The sequence below is a fragment of the Myotis yumanensis genome, unplaced genomic scaffold (assembly GCF_028538775.1).
Source record: "Myotis yumanensis isolate MYYU_CA2020_CCGP unplaced genomic scaffold, mMyoYum1.0.hap1 SCAF_5, whole genome shotgun sequence".
NCBI lineage: Eukaryota > Metazoa > Chordata > Mammalia > Chiroptera > Vespertilionidae > Myotis > Myotis yumanensis.
In genome coordinates this window covers 3085258-3105688 of record NW_027223756.1, presented here as the reverse complement: position 1 = coordinate 3105688, position 20431 = coordinate 3085258, and the positions used below count along the sequence as shown (strand labels likewise).

At 44.5% G+C, this 20431-nt stretch overlaps 1 protein-coding gene across 2 annotated transcripts; it reads right to left on the bottom strand.

Annotated features, from left to right (window-relative positions):
- On the bottom strand, positions 1 to 20280 carry PMS2 (PMS1 homolog 2, mismatch repair system component). 2 transcript variants are annotated; one of them, XM_070414334.1, is made up of 15 exons: positions 20243 to 20280; positions 18357 to 18496; positions 17522 to 17608; positions 17249 to 17351; positions 15959 to 16142; positions 15665 to 15832; positions 15163 to 15260; positions 14039 to 14138; positions 13584 to 13668; positions 10997 to 11152; positions 9273 to 10113; positions 6732 to 6899; positions 5062 to 5162; positions 3443 to 3612; positions 1 to 273 (listed from the first exon to the last, which is right to left on the bottom strand). In XM_070414334.1, exons 1-15 carry the CDS (start codon positions 20263 to 20265, stop codon positions 130 to 132), a joined length of 2568 nt encoding a protein of 855 aa, XP_070270435.1. In that variant the 5' UTR covers positions 20266 to 20280; the 3' UTR covers positions 1 to 129. The 2 variants fall into 2 exon arrangements, with proteins under 2 accessions (XP_070270435.1, XP_070270436.1); XM_070414335.1 differs by lacking the exon at positions 20243 to 20280 and adding an exon at positions 19751 to 20113 and having other exon boundaries at positions 18357 to 18491.
- Between the last annotated feature and the right edge of the window lie 151 nt (positions 20281 to 20431).

The window sequence follows — 20431 nt, the reverse complement described above, 5'->3', positions numbered from 1 at the left end:
TGGTGCAAAAGACTCTCAACATCATTTCTAAATGGCGCTGCTACGTGTTGTTTTTTAAGTAGGCTAATTTTGAAACAAATGGTTAAACCCTGCCTTGCAAAACAGAAAAGTCCAGCCTATAAAACAAGGTCAGTTTTGAGAAATGACATCCAGATTGGCGATGTGCCTCATGGTCGGCCTGCCGTGGGGACAGTTCCAGGGATGGTCCATCTCACCCATATGGGCGATGAGTTTCTTCATCTCACTTGTGTTAAGAGCAGTTCCGATCATCACCTGAATACGAGACACAACGGTTTCAAGTTTTACTCGGTCTGTGTTAGAATAACAACTCTCCAGCCAAATTTTTCTCTAAAACAAAGCTGGACAAGATTACAACTCAAAACCAACGTTCCCTGAAAAATCTTCCCCCAGACAACACTGCCTTCTAACACCTCGGCGTTACCTTTCTGTGACACCCTGCCCCTCCGTGGCTCCTTCCCTTTCCTCAAGATGCCGTCACCTGCCCAGAAGCCAACCAGTCTCAACGGTGCCTGCACAACCTCTGTGCCGGCCACCCTCACCTGTCATCTCGGCAACTGCAGCGACCTCCTAACAGCCTCCCTGCTCCCCCTCACCGCACCCACCATCCTCCACTCAGCCGCCAGTGACCCCTTTGAAAGGTGTCAGAGCTCCTGGCTCTTCACCTGAATAACAGCGCAAGTGCATCACCTGATCTGGCCCTCACTGGCCTTCACGCCTGCACTTACAAGCATACAACCTTTCCTCCCCCACTGCAGCCACACTGGCAGTGCCTGCCTCAGGACCTTGGTACTGGCTGTGCCCTCTACCGGGAGGCTCTCCTCCAATGTGGGCATGCCTCACTTCCCCGCTCCCCTCGGGCTTCTGCCCTAATGCCCCGCCTCCTCTCAGGGAACCAGCTCTCCTCGTCTACCCTGCTGTAGCCCTCACCTTGCCTTTGCTCCATAGCCCCTATCACTATCTGACAGATACAGGGAGATGGGCGATGCCACAGCAAGCAAGAAACGAAGGCCCTGAAACAAGGAGAGGTGGCCAGAGGTGGCAGGCCTGAAACTGGCAGTCCTAGAGGCAGGATATGGGGCAGCACTCTGCCACATTGGAGGGACCCAGACAACAGACAAGTTAAGAGGAACAAGACAGCTATCACTCAGGGGCGCTGTGCCCTAGTGCCGGGAAGAGGCCACTTCAATCGATGCTCAGGGCCCAGGGGCAGAGGGAGCCAGGGATGTGACGCAGGAATGTGAGGCAGGGAATCCAGGCAGAGGGACGGGTCAGCACTCAGGGCTTGAGGCGGGAAGGGGACCAGAGTGACTGGTCTGCAGACAAGAGCAGCACACGGGGCTGGAAGGGCGGATGGCCAGAGCCTGCGCCCTCGGGCGGCAAAGGAAAGCCCAGGACAGTCGGCAGGTTCAGGTGTGCTGCCCGGAGGACAAGAGCTGCAGCTGAAAGGACCTGCCAGGTGGGCATGAAGGAGCAGCCCGTTGGCTCTGATCTCTGAGTCACACGAAGACATAATTTTACATGTCTGGCTCTCAGCACAGGCCAGTCCCAACTCTCTCACAAACTCCAGCGCTGGGTTGATAGTAGGCCTTCATCAAAGAAATCTCTGTGCCTGAACGTCAGGTCCCGGCCCTAGTCCCTGCTCTAGTTAAATTCCTCTCTTGAGTAATTTCATCCAACCCCATGGCTGTGAAGTACACCTAACATTTTATCTCCAGCACTGACAGTTCCCCTGAGCTCGAGACCGTTAATAAGACTGTTCTAGACCCTCCACTTACCATCTAGAGCAGCGGTTCTCAACCTGTGGGTCGCGACCCCTTTGGCGATCGAACGACCCTTTCACAGGGGTGGCCTAAGACCATCCTGCATATCAGATATTTACATTTCAATTAATACCAGTAGCAACATTACAGTCATGAAGTAGCAACGAAAATAATTTTACGGTTGGGTCACAACATGAGGAACTGTATTTAAAGGGCCAGAAGGTTGAGAACCACTGATAGAGGAATCCCAAATATAACACATCTAAACTGAACTCTTAATCCCACTCACGCCCCAAATGTAAAAAGCTGCCGCTTTCCCCACCACCCTTATTTCTGGCACCCCCTAGTCCAGTGATGGCGAACCTATGACACACATGTCAGAGGTGACACGCAAACTCATTTTTTTGGTTGATTTTTCTTTGTTAAATGGCATTTAAATATATAAAATAAATATCAAAAACATAAGTCTTTGTTTTGCTATGGTTGCAAATATCAAAAAATTTCTATATGTGACACAGCACCAGAGTTAAGTTAGGGTTTTTCAAAATGCTGACACGCCGAGCTCAAAAGGTTCGCCATCACTGGGCTAGTCTGTTCTCAGCCAGGACAACCCTCCAAGGGCTCCCAACACACGCAGCACCAACTCTCAGGTCTGACCAGGACCAGCAGGACCCGCTGTGGGTCCATGGCTGCTGGGCTTCTCTCATCCTAGTCTCCTGCTCGGTCACTTGGATCAGCCCCCAGCTTTGAGCAAACCCCCGGAGCCTTCACACTTGCCATTTCTTCTGTTTGGAAGGTTCTGACCCAATGGGCTCCCTCTCATCTTCTAAGGTCAGCTCAGATGTCATCTCCTCCGACAGCCTTTCCCTGCTCCCCACCTCTACTGTTCACCTCAATCTTCTGTGGGCACTCCCTGTCCCAGTACTGTTGTAATTTCCTTACTGAACTGACTGGCATCTGAAGCTGGCGTTGCTTTGCCATGTCTATTTCTCCCCACTAAGCCATGAGCTCCACAAGGACGAGGACCTCATCTGCACTGTGGTTCTGTGGCCCCAGCACCTGGGCACAGGGTGGGCCACACAGCAGGGGCTCCAGGGGTACATGTTGAAGGAATGGCGTCCTGGCCTTTCCAATGGGCCAGGAGATAGAGGTTCACTTACGTTACCTGGACACCAGGCTGTCAACCACTGCTCCCCTCTCCAGCGCCTGCACAGTGAGTTAATGAGCAATGCTTCACGGCGCCCTGTGAAATGCGTGCTGACTTCACGGCGCCCTATGAAGGACTCGGTGCGACCTGCGCAGTGTTGTGCAGGCAGGGCAGCAGCAGCTCTCTATCTACCAACGTTGTTAATATCCACACGGTCCACAGACAAACAACAAGCATGAGCAGCTAACTGCACTGGGATCAACGAACCTCTGAGAGAGAATACGCTTAATGGAAGTAGAGAAAAAGCAGCAATTATGGGGTAGAGTCAAAGAGAACACAGACATGTGGAGATGGCATGTCAAGTTGACAGAGCGACGAAGCTCTATCTGTACAATGACCTGTGGCCGTCACAGCCACATGAACAACGCTGACTGCCCAGCAGCTGAGCTGAGGACTTCTGGGGACTAGAGTGAGCAGACCCTGGGGTCCTGCCAGAGGAGCTTCCTTTACTTACAGACTTGCGACAGGCCCTGGAGGCGAACATCTGCCTGACACGGGAAGGCCGGCACATAACCCCAGGGCTGTCACTCAGCATGAAGATCAGCTCATCGATGTCCTGGGGTCCGAAGGTCCAGTTTTTACTAGTTGGCAAGGAAATCAATTTAGCCCTTTCAGTGATGGGAGCTAAAAGAATAAAATTTGGAGAAAAAAATTCATTAGTTGAAAAATGTGTTTTGTTTGAGTGCTACCTGTACTAAGTATCTGACAGAGAGGGCAACCATCTTCACTTCTTTTTTTTTTTTTCTTTAAAAACTAGCTTTATTTAAAAGAATCTGAAGCACAACACTGTAGGAAACAAACTTACAATACATATTGTTCAAGAAAGCCTGCCATACATAATTTCTACTAATAGGTCTAAGTACTGGATAAATAACATTCTTTATACAATGCACAAATGACATTTAGCATGATCCCTGAAAAGAATGACCAACAATAACGTGAGCTGTTTTGAGAGTAAAACCTCTACTTACCTTACTAATCTACAGAATAAAAAACTACAATGTAAACATAAACTGATGAACAAAAATAGAGCCAGAGACAGAGAAACACCAAACAGAACAGACCTCAGAGGGAAGGCAGTGGAGAGAGGGGTGAGGAGGAGTAAGAGATCAACCAAAGGACTTGTATGCACGCATATAGCATAACCAATGGACAGGGACACTGGGACAGTGGGGGCTTGTCCTGGGGGGTGGGAATGGCCAGGGAGGGGTCGATGAGGGAAAAAGGAGATACATGTAATACTTTAAACAATAAAATACACACACACAAAAACCCCTACAATGTAGAAGATGAATTAAACTCCAATTTTAAATTCTTGCATGGTGTTTAAGAAGAAGAAAAAGAGATCAGGAGGAGGAAATTGTAAGAGTTAAGTATCTTTAAAAGAAAAAGGACAAGTTGGCTTACCACTATTTATAGTAATTATTAAAAGGTAATTGAGATTTGAGATTTGGTTTAATACTTGGAAGCCCTTAGATACTCAAACTATCCATTAACTGCTATATTTTATCAATTACCAAGCCAATTTTATTTATCCAAAAACTGTAGCCTATACATTAATCTCATAAAGAAAATAAACAATATGGGAATAACCTAGTCACTTCATAGTTTAAATTTTTCCACAAAGCAATTCATGAATCACTTAATACTAATACTTCTTTAAACCTATGTTTTAAATATAAACAGACCCATGTGAAAACACCAGAAAAAAAAATTCCTAACATGTAATGCTAAACTTTTAACACAAAAAATAGACCCATGAAAGCACTGGGTATTCAAGTAAAATATAATGGAATTATACAGTATGGCATCTGGCATTTAAAAAAATATTAAGAACTGAATCAGATTTATTGCTATGTCAATATTAGCAATACTTGACAATAAAATGTACAAAATATACCACAACAACCATGCCAAAAAAATGATGTACAGAGATATCATAACATAGCATAGGTAGACATTTATCTTGCTATACCATCTTCACTTCTTATAAAATACATGGATCTCTGTGACCTCAAAGATTGGTCCCAGCTCCAAAAGGGCACAGTTCTACAGGCTTAAGTAATAACTCACCGCTTTCATCGATAACAAAATCAAAGCCATTCTTCCTGAAGATTTCCAGGTTTTCTATCAGGACGGCTTCATTGACAGCAGTTAAGTTGAGAGTCTGGGGTCTGAAAGACAATGGAGAGAGTCAAACCATATCTTCAAGTCAAACATGCAGGCATAACGCAGAAATGAAATTAAAACAATACTGTGAGCTCTTGAATCCCTTTCAAAAAGCAGCGGGAATAGTAACACTTCATTGAGCTATGTGCCTTTCCTGTCACAAAACTTTCTGAGAATTTCCTTTTAATTTATTTTTTTTTAAGTTCGTTTCAAGAGTTAAAGAATAAAAGTAAGTTGCTTTTCATGAATCTGCCATCCCACCTGTCTTTTTCTGAATCCTCTCCTGGGAACTAGAGTGAGCAGACCCCGTAAGAAAGCACAGACCCAGTCTCTGCCCTCGTGGAGTAATAGTCTAGTGGAGAAGAAAGGCATTGATCAAACAATCAAATAAATTACAACTACAGCTACACTGGGAATCAGGAAGAAGAGACACCCAGTGACCGAGGAGCAGAAAGTAAGCGAGACTTGACCTGGAAAGAGAGGGGGTCAGGGAAGGATTTTCTAAGAAAATTTTACAAAGTAGCTTATTAAAGGTCCTTCCATTGCCATTCACTTCTGCTGAAAACAACACAATTAGTGCATCCCACAGGAAAGAGAGCACTTCTCATGTAAGGAAACCTGTGCTTTCCCCGCTCAGTGACTGCTTTATTGTACGCTTTTTCATGCCAGGATCTACTTCTGCTGGGATCTGAGTTTATTTTGTATTTTAATTTCTCAAGTGAAAATCCATGCCCTCTTCTTATAATTTTGCTTAAGAAAAGACTTCTGGCCCAGCTAGTGTGGCTCAGTGGTTGAGCACTGACTCATGTACCAGGAGGTCACGGTTTGATTCCCGGGCAGGACACATGCCCGGGTTGCAGGCTCGATCCCCAGTGAAGGGCCTGCAGGAGGCAGCTGACTAATGATTCTCATCATTGATGTTCTATCCCTCTCTCCCTCTCCTTTCTTCTCTCTGAAATCAATAAACATTTAAAAAGAAAGGAAAATACTTCTGGTTTACATGGTATACCATCACACCACCACATGGTCAGTTGCAAACATTCAATCTGGCAAAGGACAGGGAAATACAGAATCTGCAGTGACTATCTAGCCATTGGAACCGTCTATGGTAGCTGAGAACTGACACACAGGCAATGCTGCCCTGAACACGCACATTCCATGTGCTATAAACAGATGTACTAAGTACTAAAAGTTGCCTTTCATCAGAAGGGTTTTCTGGCCAACCAGCGACGGACATTTTTCGATGGCTAAAATGTTGGGTACTTGTAAGAACACAGCTGTGTGAACCTGAGCAAGTTACTGAACCTCTATGTGAAATGGTGATAGTAACAGTGACTACCTCATAGTTTGTGAGAATTAAGTAAATTAATACATGCCTTCAACAATGCCTGGCATATAATAAGCACCCAGCAAATGGCAGGTATGACTACTATTATGTAAAAAGCATAAAAATCTTCTGTAGGGATGCTCATGGCAAATCTATGTGTACATACATAGGCACACGTGTAAGCTATTAGACCTGACATGTGGGAGGGGAAACGACCCTGAAAATCCAGAACCTGACGTGCACCTGCCTGATCAGCCTCTGGCCCTGCAGCGCGGTGTGCTGCTGGAGCATCTCGAAGTTGTACTTCTCATCCGTGGCGTGCTGGTCCACGATGAAGAGGTCGGCGTCCAGTTTGGTGATGATAAACCCCAAGTTGAACTGCCCGATGACTTCCATCTCTGCAAACATCGTTTTACTGCATGGAGAAAACGGTAATTGTGAGGCATTTTAAGACTATTTTTCTTTTTTTTCTTTTCCTTTTTTTTTCTTTTTATGAGTAAAGAAGACAATTTAGATGATACAAACAATTTTTTCAATATTTCGTGAAGTGGATAGTCTCCTTTCTGAGAACTGAAAATGTGGCAGAAGGCAAGAAGCTTTTATAGGATAAAGAATAAAGAAAAAGCAAGAGACAAATAGAAAACATCTGATTGGCTGTGGCCACATAAGACTATTTTTCTAATGAAAAAAAAATCAAGAACCACAATAACAGGTGATCAATAAGTGCTTGTTGAATTACTTAAAATCTCTGTTTTTAAAATCGCAGTTAACTTCACTTTTCGAGGGCTGACAGGATGCAAAGGTAAAGGACAAGCAGCTTTCACTTGGGGTGCCTGACGGGTGCTTCCCTATCCAGCACACACCTGCTCTGACTGTGCGTGAGTGTACGTGCACCTGAAAGAACCTGGCTCTCTTCACTGCATCCGAGTTCACAGTTCCACCAGATGACATGCAAAGTTCACCCCACTTAATTACACACACCCCAATTAATTACACACTGCTGAAAGGACGTATTTCCTGAAGACCTTTCTCAGTGTAAGCTAGGCACTATGAATAGCAAAGGAATTCCATAACATAAGTCTTGAAGAATTTATACTCTAGCCCAGCTGTGGCTCAGTGGTTGAACGTCAACCTATGAACCAGGAGGTCACAGTTCGATTTTGGGTCAGGGCATATGACTGGGTTGTGGGCTCGATCCCCAGTGGGGGTGGGGAGGGGCAGGAGGCAACCAATCAATGATCCTCTCTCCATCTCCCTTCCTCCCTGAAATAAATAAAAATATATTAAAAACAGAAAGAATTTATACTCTAAATCAGGCAAAGCCTATGTGGTCCACACTAAAAGTGCTACAAAAGTTCAGTGTCATTACACAGCTACACTGTGTTCAGTCAACCGCAAGGCAAAGTTTAAAAAGACAAAAGTTAAGCCCTAGCCAGTTTGGCTCAGTGGATGGAGCATCGGCCTGCGGTCTTGAGGGTCCCAGGTTCGATTCCGGCCAAGGGCATGTACCTTGGTTGCGGGCACATACCCAGTGGGGAGTGTGCAGGAGGCAGCTGATCGATGTTTCTCTCTCATCGATGTTTCTAACTCTATCTCTCTCCCTTCCTCTCTGTAAAAAATCAATAAAATATATTTTTTTTAAAAAAGACAAAAGTTAAGAATTTCAGAATTCAACATTTTAACAAGTCACGATGTTGTACATGATTACTGACTGAAAAAGGGGGCAGTATTTTCTATTATCTGTATTATTAATATTTTTCTTTAAATTGACTCCTTTTCCGTAGCCTTATCCGGAATGATCTCCTTAAAACCACAGGTTTGACAATGTGTTCTACTTTTTCCTAATACACACTGAAATGGAAAATGGAAAAGAGCAATATCCACCAAAAGTGAATGAATTCCTTTCAGCGGAAAAAAAGTCGCTGTGGGCTGAAAACCTTGAGGAAGAGGAATGAAATCAGGAGCAAGGGATCCACTGACTTGGACAGACAGACAGGACACACTAAGGAAATCCAAGGGGAAAATTCTTGCACGGTTTTGGGCAGGAGAAAGAGTTCTTTATAGCAAATGTATCTGCTGGATGTGCGAGGCAGTGAAAGGAGTTGGTGAATGGAGGAAGCCTTGCCAGGGATGCACTGGTACGGATAATGGCCGCTTTGAAGAATCAAACTGGCTCCAAATTTAGAATCTTCTAGAGCAGTGGTTCTCAACCTTCCTAATGCCGCGACCCTTTAATTCAGTTCCTCATGTTGTGGTGACCCCCAACCATAAAATTATTTTCGTTGCTACTTCATAACTGTAATTTTGCTACTGTTATGAATGGTAATGTAAATATCTGATATGCAGGATGTATTTTCAGTTACAAATTGGACATAATTAAAGCATAGTGATTAATCACAAAAACAATATGTAATTATATATGTGTTTTCCGATGGTCTTAGGTGACCCCTGTGAAAGGGTCATTCAACCCACAAAGGGGTCGCGACCCAGAGGCTGAGAACCGCGGTTCTAGAGGGAGGGAGAAAGAGAGGACAGTGGGGCAAGTCTGACGTTCTGAGATACAAGTCTGTGGTGCATGGAAGACCCCAGGGAGGACCACCCTGATAGGCAGCAGGAGCCAGAGGCCCAGGCGCTGGTGCCACGGCAGAGCCACACCCAGGCCTGACCCAGAAGAGATGCCATCACAGCAGAGCAGGCACTATCCAGAGCAGAAGCTGACTCTGGAAGGATCGGCCTTTGCCTCACGCACACACCAATGAGCAAAGGTGCTCTCAGGGAAAACCTTTACCTTATCTCCTTCCTTAGTTCCTCTTCTGCTGCTTGATTTTCTCCAGGACAAATCTTTGCCCGGAACCTCCTGTAGTTCTGCTCGCCTCTGCGCTGCTCTTGGTGATGTAACTGCTTCATGCGTGTAGTTAAAGAACTCAGGGAAAAGTCCAGGGGCACGATCTTCTTGTTAATTTTAACAGCGACGTCAACCTGAGACACCGGCATGTTCTGCGTATTAACTGACTTCTGAGGGATGTCAGAACTGAAAGGAATTCCTTCTTTTTTGAAACGCTTGGTGTTTGAGAGATTAGTTGGCTGAGGCCACATTCTAAATTTACATCTGCTGTCTTCTGGGTCTAAATGGCATTCCATGTCTGAAAAACGACGCCCAGTTTCAGGCAACTTCTCGCACGACTCCATCTTTTCTTGTGAAGACCTGTCTTCGGGGGAGCTGGCTGCTCGGTCACTGCTGGAGTGACTGCCCATGTCCGGGGTGCTGAACCCCTCCTCTGAGCCTGCGGAGGTACTGCCATGCCCTGAGTCCCTTTCTGCCTCCTCTCTGTCCTCATCCGGACTCATCCCCCCTCCTGGAGGGCCAGACCAGCCTGTGCCTGAGCAGGGCGTCTGGGGGCAGAGGGAGTCTGAAGGCCTGGAAGTCGGCATGCTTCTCTTCTGTCTTGGAGAAACCTGCCTGTTCTGAGGCCTGTTCTCTGCTGAGTGACGAAGAGAAAAGGCCTCCCGCAGCCTGGAAATGGTCACCGCCCTTCTCTCTTCTCCTCGTGTCCCTAGCGAAGCGGGACTCCCCTGCTTCTCTGGCAAAGACTTTTCTGTCTCTGCCCAGTGCGGTTTCAGTAAGTGGCCTAGGCAGAGAGGAACAGGGGAGAGTGTCAGGAATAAGAGGAACAGCACCACAAAAGAGGAGATACAATTGAGAAAGCATGACATTAACCATAACAAGAGACAAATGAAAACCTCACATGATGCCCAGGTCTGCTCACCAGAATGGGTAGAATGAAAACACAAGCATTCACACGGACAAGGATGGAATGGGATGTGTCCACATGGCTGGTGGTAGTGAGGCGGACACACTGCTGTGTAAAGCACTCTGGGAGTGTCGCCTAAGCCTCAACACATGCTTGCCTGGGACCCAGCCTCGCCTCTCCCGTCAGAAACGCTTGCCTACACTGGACAAAGCCATGGGTGAGGGTGTTCACCACAGCTTAGTTCATTATAGCCGCAAACTGGAAACTACCCAACTGTAAGGGCCTCCAAAAACTCCCTCCTCCCTCAAAGGAATGAGACAATGGGCAAAAACTGTCAGGATCAACTTTCTCAGAGCTCTGAAAATGAAAAGGCTTGCACAGCATTCAGCTGAGTTCCGGTAAGAACACATCCCTGTGCACTAATGATGACTCCTGTTCTTTCTTTCTTGTTTCTTTTAGAGAGAGAGAAAGGGAGAGAGAAATATCAATTTGTTGCTCTACACATTCACGCATTCATTGGTTGCCTCCTGTATGTGCCCTGACTAGGGATCAAACTCGCAACCTTGGCCTATGGGGACAGCACTCCAACCAACTGAGCTACCTGGCCAGGGTGCTCCTGTTCTTTTTAAACAGATTACTTTCTAGTGAGACACACCTTTTCTATCTAGAAGAGGAGATTTTATTTCATGTCAAAAGAAACTAAGGAAAGTATCACAACAGCTATGTTTGAGAAGCTGTTGATATACTTGCAGTTTTTTACCTTCGATATCCAGCAGTGGCTGCTGACTGACGTTCAGTTTGCTGACATCACTATCGAACATTCCTATCAAAGATGTCTTTAAAACTGCCAACAGAAGCTTCTCGTCTTGTAGGAAAATTTGCCTTTTATCTGGAGTAACATTGATATCAACACACCCTAAGGCAAAAAAAAAGAAAAGACACTTACTGTGTTTAAATTCACCTATAACAACAGAAATTCCCCTACCTACTATTTTATTCACTTGTACTGACCAAATGTACTATTAAAGACATTAGTGTCCAAATTATTATTCATAAACTATAAAATTAGATCCTTCATATAAACAAGGAAAAGATGAACAATTTTCTAAATAGAAAAAATATGCAAAGATTTCAATGGGTAAATTGCATAAGAAAAAGAATAAGCAGGTGAAAATTCTATATAATAAAAGCCTAATATGCTAAGTGTCCGGTCATCTGTTCAACCAATCAAAGCGTAATATGCTAATGATATGCCGCTCAACTGCTCGCTATGACGTTCACTGACCAAGAGGGGGCAGTCGACTGGTCAACCAGTCACTATGATGTGCACTGTCCACCAGGGGGTAGACACTCCAACCGGTAGGTTAGCTTGCTGCTGGGGTCTGGCCAATCAGGGACAGGCTGGATATTCCCTGGAGCCCTCCCTGGTTCCTCCTCAGCTGGTTAACCTCCTACATCCCTCTCTGGCCCAGGTCCTTCCCCAGCCCCGATTGTGCACCGATGGGGTCCCTTGGCCTGGCCTGTGCCCTCGAAATCCGGAATGACTCAGGGGATGTTGGAAAGCCGGTTTCAGCCCAATGGTGGAACGACCAGTCGCTATGACACGCACTGACCACCAGGGGGCAGACGCTCAATGCAGGAGCTGGCCCCTAGTGGTCAGTGCGTTCCCACAGGGGGAGCACTGCTCAGCCAGAAGCTGGGCTTATGACTGGCGAGCGCAGTGGCAGTGGTGGGAGCTTCTCCTGCCTCCATGGCAGCACTAAGGATGTCCGACTGATGGCTTATTTGGACCCTCCCCCCGCCCCCGCCCGAGGGCTCCCGGACTGCAAGGATACAGGCCTGGCTGAGGGCACCCCTCCTACTCCTCCCCCAAGTGCATGAATTTCATGAACCGGGCCTCTAGGGTATAATAAAACTGCAAACTAAAGGAAGATGTCACTTTATCACCTACCAACTTTGGTTAAAAAGTATAATACCTAATACATTGTTGGTAGATGTGTAAATTGATACATCACAATCATTTCCACTAGTGCAGTCATTCTAATTCTAGGAATTTATCTAAAGGGAATAATCAAATATATAGATAATGACTTAATTATAAGGACAGTATTTAAATTTCCAAAAACTGAAATAAACAAGTTTAAAATGAAGATATATCCATACACTGGAATATAATAAATATAGCTATTAAAATCATGTTTCTGAATAATTTTTTTTTTTAAATATAGTTTATTGATTTTTTACAGAGAGGAAGGGAGAGGGATAGAGAGTTAGAAACATTGATGAGAGAGAAACAATGATCAGCTGCCTCCTGCACACCCCCTACTGGGTATGTGCCTGCAACCAAGGTACATGCCCTTGACCGGAATCGAACCTGGGACCCTTGAGTCCGCAGGCCGACGCTCTATCCACTGAGCCAAACCGGTTAAGGCAATAATTTTTAATGACATAGTAAAAAAATATTTATATCTAAGGACAAAGAGTACTACACAAAATTACCTAAAATTCTTTTCTCATCCCAAAGTATATCGATAGATACAGAGGTCATTAAAAATTTTTAAGGTGTGCACATATGTATTTTCTAAGTACCTATAAAAAATAATGGATAGCAATAAACCAGAATTTTTAAAATCATAAGAAAAATATTAAATAAATTAATTTCTAAGTCAGGGAGAACCTTCTCCCTTGGTTGACATGAAAAAGGCACATTTTTCTAATAATACAATTAACACAGTTTCAAGTAGAAAGCAGAAAAATCTTTATTAAAAATGTAACAAATAAGAGTCTGTAAAATAAAACTGAAAGCCTGTTAAAAAAAAAAAAAAAAAAAAGGCCCTAGCCCAGCCGTGGGCAAACTACGACCCGCAGGCCGGATCCGGCCCGTTTGAAATGAATAAAACTAATGTAATGATGTTTACTTTGAATTTATATTAGTTCACACAAACACTCCATCCATGCTTTTGTTCCGGCCCTCCGGTCCAGTTTAAGAACCCATTGTGGCCCTCGAGTCAAAAAGTTTGCCCACCCCTGCCCTAGCCGATTTGGCTCAAAGGATAGAGCATCGGCCTGCAGAGTGAAGGGTCCCAGGTTTGATTCTAGTCAAGGGCACATGCCTGGGTTACAGGTTCCATTCCCATCTCTAATTCTCTCATCATTTACGTTTCTAACTCTCTCTCCCTCTCCTTTCCTCTCTGAAATTAATAAAAATAAAAATATATTTTAAAAAAATACATGGCCATTAATTGTTACCATAAGAGTCTGTTTCCAGTCATATCAGAGCTTTATACTTTCATTGTATTATTTTAGGAGTAAGTTAGCAATTTTACTGAAATGTCAGTGGAACTTACCTGAATCAACAGAAATATTAAGAACAACAAATGGGTACTGATGTCGATTATACATGTGATAGACCTCGTTCACAAGTCTGGAAACCTACAAACAAAACAAAGATTAGAAAAAAGTAAGTGTTCCCTTTCCCCAGGGTTCTAATAACATGCTGTTCTAACCCATCACTAAAGGGGTACATTTTTAACAGCTTTCGTGAGGTGCAACTGGCCTGCAATAAGTTACACATATTTGAAGTATACAATCAAGATAATGAATACATCTATCACCCAAAAAAGATTCCTTGTGCCCCTCCATCATAGATCCCTAAGACTAAATCTTTTTCCAATCTAAAGATGCTCTTGAAGAAATGCCAAACATTGCAGGTGCAGTTTAAATACGCATAAAACACTTTCAAATGGACATAGTAATGTATTTGTATGATTTTACAAAAACTTGCACAAAAAATTTTAAATACCTTTGCTGGGTCACACGGCCGCCAATTGATAAAAAAGAACTGTCTGTCCGTTGAACTCCGTCCAACACCGTGAGTACAGTGAGAGATGAAACCCGAGATACTGTTCAGTGTGAACAAGGGCAGGAGGCCAGAGTGAAAAGGATTAGAAACGCGTAGAATGTGGCACATTCTTGAAGTAGAAAAGAAATAAAAACCTGGTGGCCTGCAACTAAGTACTAACATTTTAGTTAATGTGCATCTGTGTTCCATTCCAGTGATCATAAGAAGGACACAGACCTTCTGGAAGGCTCTAACGCTCCGGTAGAGCAAATCCACCACAGGCAATGCCACGGGTTCAAAACGATTTGCTTCAGCTCTCCTCTCACCTTCCCTATTAAATCCTGGGCCCCCACACAAGGCATGGGTCTCACTGCAAACTCACATTCCAGAACCTTTGTGCTGTCCCCACCAGCTAGCCAGGGAATCCGACTATTTGTCACCAGGATCTCTGCCCACATTCCCTGCCCTTTTAAAATCTGCTCTGTTAGCTAACTTGTATCTACTGAGGTGCTGGTTAGGTGCTTATTCCTCCTGAGATCAACCTCAGGAATATTTGCATTTCCGTAAGAATGATGCCTTAACATAAATTAATCCCCTGTCTTTAATTCCAGGCATAAGCCAAAGGCAAGTGGAGGGAGAGTAAGCAATACAGGCCCCACAGGCCCAGTCCTGCTTATGGAAAATGTCTACTTTTCTTCCATTAAAAGTAATGATGCTGGACTGGACTTCGGGTAAGGCATGAATGAAAGGAAACATAGCCTCCATTGCTCTCCGCCTGATCCCAATAAAATAAAACATTATACACAAAATAATTTATTTTAATTTTTCTAATTGTTCACTAAACATAACCTTTGCTACAAAGATTAATTCAATAGAAAACCCCTAAAACACATCAGTTACCCAGAATATTGTTTGAATTAAGTAACTGACTCCTTTGTATACATCTCTTTCTCAGCAGTAACACTGCTTACAGGCTTATAATGAACAAAAGAAACTAAAAGCCTTAAAATCACTATCTTTAAAAAGAAAAAAACTAAAGAAAAAAAAATACTTGATTGTCATTTTCCTGGAGGCAATCTACTCACCAAAACTGATTCTGCAGAGCATCTGAGCAGCTGAGCCCGAACTCTTCACAGACGCTGTCACTAGGGGGCAGCTGCACAAAAGGAATGAGGCTCTGCAACTAGAAGAAACCAGGACTCAGTGATTTCTAAGGGACAGAAGGGACCTAACTGCAGAGGAAGACGTGAGGGTTCTTGTGTTTTCTTTCCTAGTCAACTAACCTCAGTAGGAGCAAAAGGAATTTCCACAGCTGCTTTTTGCATTAATTTTTATTTTTCTCTAGAAAGATGAAATACTTAGCTCCTGCTTATCCATAATCAACATATTGCCCATAATACTTGATATTTTTTCAGACAGAGAGTAAGAGTATTATTTTATTCTCTACCAGAGTGAAGTAAAACTCGCAGAATTCAACATTAATTTTTGTGACAGATACCCAATAATATCAGTTCTCGGATTTTATTCTCCATTCTAACGTAAAGGACAATAGGAACCTGCCTTAATCACTAGAGCAGTAAGATATACCTGTTTCTGCCCAAACACTGATCCAATATTGTCCCTTATGCTGGAGCTTCCGCTTGTGCCCACCACAGGCTGTCGTTTTCCTTGTCCCACCTGATTGGTGCAACTTACACGGACGCCCGAGGAAATGATACAGTACGCGTGGAGGACATGGACCATTTTGGCAAATTCCTGTTTAAAAAGCACAGGCAAAAGACTCAATAAGAGAACAAGTAGAGAGGAAAGCGTTCTAGCAGATCTGCTGCTGTGGGTGTTCCCAACAGTCTCAATGCTTCTGGGGTTCTGAACTGACCGCACCTTTTTAATATTCCTTTGAAACTCCTTATGGCGCACAGGCAGCGTGTAAAACAGCTGCTGGACACTGACGGTCGTCCCTCTGGGCCGTGGGAATGGGGTTTTCTGGGTAATTTTCCCATTGTGATCAAACACCAGTCGAGTCCCAACCTTTGCAGACGAGTGGCAGGTAGAAATGGTGACGTCACTGGAAGAGAATGCCAGGGGTGGCTGGGTCAGAAAGATCAGGTGCTGGCGATCAGGTCATCACACGCTCACTTTCTCACTTTTGTTCTCTCAAGACTAAGAGATGATGAACCCTCTGAGATAATCAAGAGAGTTCAAATGGGTGAGGGATCATCATAAAATCTAAGGTATGACAGAGTTCTGAAAATGCTTTTTGTTGATTTTTGGTAAAAATATGTTTTTATTGATTTCAGAGAGAGAAAGGGAGCGGGAGAAAGAGATAGAAACCGTGATGAGGGAATTACTGATCAGCTGCCTGCTGCGTACTCCCCACACTGGGGATTGAGCCCGCAACCCGGGCATGAACCCTGACAGTAATCAAACCATGACCTCCTGGTTCATAGGTCGATGCCCAACCACTAAGCCACACCAGCCAGCTGTAAATGCTTTGTTTTGATAAAAACTTTGAAATTTGTTTAAACTGCAAAAGAGTAAAAGATATCAAAACTTATATATTCACAAATAAATATTTCTTTCTGATTTGTTACTGGTGTTCTAACAAAAATTTTTAAAAGGATACAAAAGATATTATAGTTCAAAAATTGAAGTTAAAACCAATAGCATCTATAATTTGTTATCTCTGTTATTTTAAAATTGAGAAGTCAGCCCTACCTGGTTTGGCTCAGTGGATAGAGCGTCCGCCTGTGGACGACAATTCTGGTCAAGGGTACATGCCCGGGTTGCGGGCTCGATTCCCAGTGGGGAGGGTGTGCAAGAGGCAGCCAATCAATGATTCTCTCTCATCATCGATGTTTCAATCTCTCTCTCACTCTCCTTTCCTCTCTGAAATCAATAAAAAATATATTTTTTTAAAAATCTGAGAAGTCACTGCTTGACTAAGGGTAACAATTTTTTTACAATACTATATGCTTCATTTCATTCATTCATTGCTTACATTTCAGAGGCATTATCACTTAGATTGATAGTAAGAAAAGACAGAATGCAGAAGTGAAAAGTTGAGACACTCAGACAAAGAGGTGTAAATAATAATGATTCTAATTATGCTTTTTAATTTTCAGAAAGATTTTTTACAAAGAGTCAAGTTAGTAGATAAAAATGTTGCATCACCTCAGTGCACAAAGTGAGCTCAGAGCTTCCCCCCGAAAGCCAAAAGTTTCAACCTGAGTTAGGTCAGCAAACTCTTGAATCTTAGAAGTGTGATGTTTCAGAGCTGGAAGAGAGGTGCAAAGTGAGGTTCAGAGTATCTGAAGGGGTATAGCAATGAACATACACAATGCCCACCAAAGTAACTGGCTGTGAAAAGCTGTTTTACTGTTTACTCAACATTCTGAAATATTTTGCCCACATATTTTAAAATAGGGTTAGAAAAATTCAACTTACTTAAGCCTTCAAAGTTTTCTTCTTCTACCCCACATCCATTGTCTGAAACTTCAATGAGATCCACCCCATAGTCTTTAAGCCTTAGATCTAAGGATAAAAAAATTTTCAAAGAATTGATCCATGTAAAAGCCTTATATTGACAGTATTTATAACATACATATGCAAATTTGAGTCATAACTGCACTTATTTAAATGTATTATTGTCATTTTATTTTTTTAGTATATGTTATTGATTTTTTACAGAGAGGAAGGGAGAGGGATAGAGAGTTAGAAACATCGATCAGCCGCCTCCTGCACACCCGCTACTGGGGATGTGCCCGCAACCAAAGGTACATGCCCTTGACCGGAATCAAACCTGGGATCCATCAGTCCGCAGGCCGACGCTCTATCCACCGAGCCAAACCGGCTAGGGCTAAAAAGAGTAATTTTAACATACTCATTAAAGAAAACGGGCTTTGGAATCAGACTTCCTGGGGTCATATTTTACTAGCTTTATAACCTAAAAAAAAAAAGTAAATACCCTGCGCCTTAACTTCCTCCTTTGTTAAATAAAGATAGTAGTAACATTAGTAATAATTCCTATCTCATAAGATTATTCTGCAGATTAAATAAGGTGTCCCATCCATAGTTCTTAACACAATGTCTGCCTAGCACATAGCAAGAACACAATAAAAGTTAACTGCTATTATTATTACTACCTAGCACATAGTAATTTACTTTATTAACTAACTTGAAGTTAAAAGTATAATTGAGTGTCTTATGACAGTAACAAATGTTACAGGAATAAAACAGCATAAACTGGCTATTTCTTGTGGCTTAAGTCTCCCAAACTTACCAATATTAGTGGCACCTGCATCCACGCTATTTTCCACCAACTCCTTCACGGCAGAACTTAGACTCAGGACCACTTGCCCAGAACAAATCTGATGGACCGACCTCCGATCGATAGGCTTGATGACCTTAGCAAGTTCTGTACTAAAGGAACCAGTTACAAGAAACAAGGCAAGGATGCATTTATGTACTTTCCATCCCGGTTTCAACGGTAGGAAGTGATTTTAATATTTCTGTTAATAGTTAACTGGCTAACGTGTTCATTTATTATACAAAGATATGCATTTATTACATTCACAAATACTAAATGTTGTTCTACAATTCTTAAACGTTTGTCAAAAAATCCTCTGACTTAGATGCTATGAATGCAATAGAAATCTAAAAATCTAATGATACCGGGATCTACATGGAGGAGACACCTGTGCCCCTCAACCTATGGGTCAATGGGTCAATAATTTCTTGCAAGGATGGGATCTTCTTTCTTGAGAAGAGAAAGCAACACTTCTCACACAATTTGTAAAACCAAGAGCATGATGGGAAATACAAAGTGCTTATGTCAAAACCAAAGCCAACTGAGAACCTGGGTGGGTGCCGGTTGTAAAACTGTTCCCATGGCTGCCTTTGAATCCCAACTCCCAGTCCAGGCTGCCAGCTGCTGCCTTAAAGGCCCTCAAAGTTCTGGCTCTACCTCCTTTTTTATTTATTTTTTTTTAATTCTCACCGGAGGGTATTTTTCCATTGATTTTTCGAGAGAGTGGAAAGAGAGAGAGAGAGAAACATCCAAGTGAGACACACATGGATCGGTTGCCTCCCGCATGCCCCGACCAGGGCTGGGAGCCTGCAACCGACGGACGTGCCCTTGACGACGGGAATCGAACCCGGGACCCTTCGGTCCGCAGGCCGACGCTCCACCCACTGAGCCCACCCGGCTAGGCCTGCACCTGCTGTAGGCGTTTTCCAACCCTGTTCTTCACTTCCTCCCGACTCCAACCCATCCTCCGTGCTACCACCACCGCTCCTTCAGAAAGCACCCGTCTGTCTGGTCAAACGATGTTTCTGCTGAAAAACTTAGCCTGCTGCATGGAGTGTAACGTGTAGTCGTAGCCGAACCCGGCCTCCTCCACCGGCCCCTTCTCTCCAGACCTCCCTTCGACGAGACCCCTCCATGGTGCTCACTGCTCCCGGTCCATTCGGCCTCTCTGTCTAGACGGCGCCCCTCTCCCTCTCCTGCCTGGCAAACCCCAAGAACGCATTCCACATGTGCATGAACCCCACAATTCCTCGTCAACGGGGTGGTAACTTGGGTGAAACAGGACACAGAAAGGAGCCACAGGCCTCCGGGCCATTTCTGATACTGACTCTGGGGGGTGGGGGCCAAAACACTGAAACACGGCGAACCTGGGTTCAGGGATCTGAACGCAGAGAACCCGCCGAAGGAAGGCTCGCGACCCCGAATTCGGTGTGGCCTGCCAGCCAGTGATTGCATTCTAAGCACAGAGAGAGGTTCTGCATTTTTTAAACGGCGGCCATGCAAATCAGCAGGTCCCTTTAAGCCTCCTCCAAATAACCTCAATTGTTTTTTTTGTTGTTTTTTTTTGCCCCAAAAGGAGAGAAACCTTCAGGGCACTGGGACTTCAGGCCCGACTTCACGTCCATGGACGTGTGGCGGCGTCCGGGCTCAGCCTGCCTGGGTGCGGGGCCGATCCCCGCGCCGACCCGGCCGCACCGGGCTCCCGAGGTGGCAGCGGTGGGCGGAGCGCTGAGGAGCCCTCTCCGGGGCCTGCTGGCCGGCAGGATCCCCACACGCCCTGGGCATTTCCCCCTCCTTTGCAGGAACGCCGTCCGCCTTAAAAAGGGGGACGGCGAGGGGAGACTGCAAGCACCGCTCACCTCAGCGCTTCGGCTCGTTCCATGGATGCGGAGCCGGACGCGCTCTGGAACTCGCGACAGTTCCTACCGCCGCTCCCACGGCTGCCCCGCCTCCAAGCCGCCCATTGGCTGTTTCTGAAACTGTGCCCCACCCCTTCCGGGTGGGGCGGAAACAGAGGCTCCCATCTCCTTCTCGCTGATTGGTGGTAT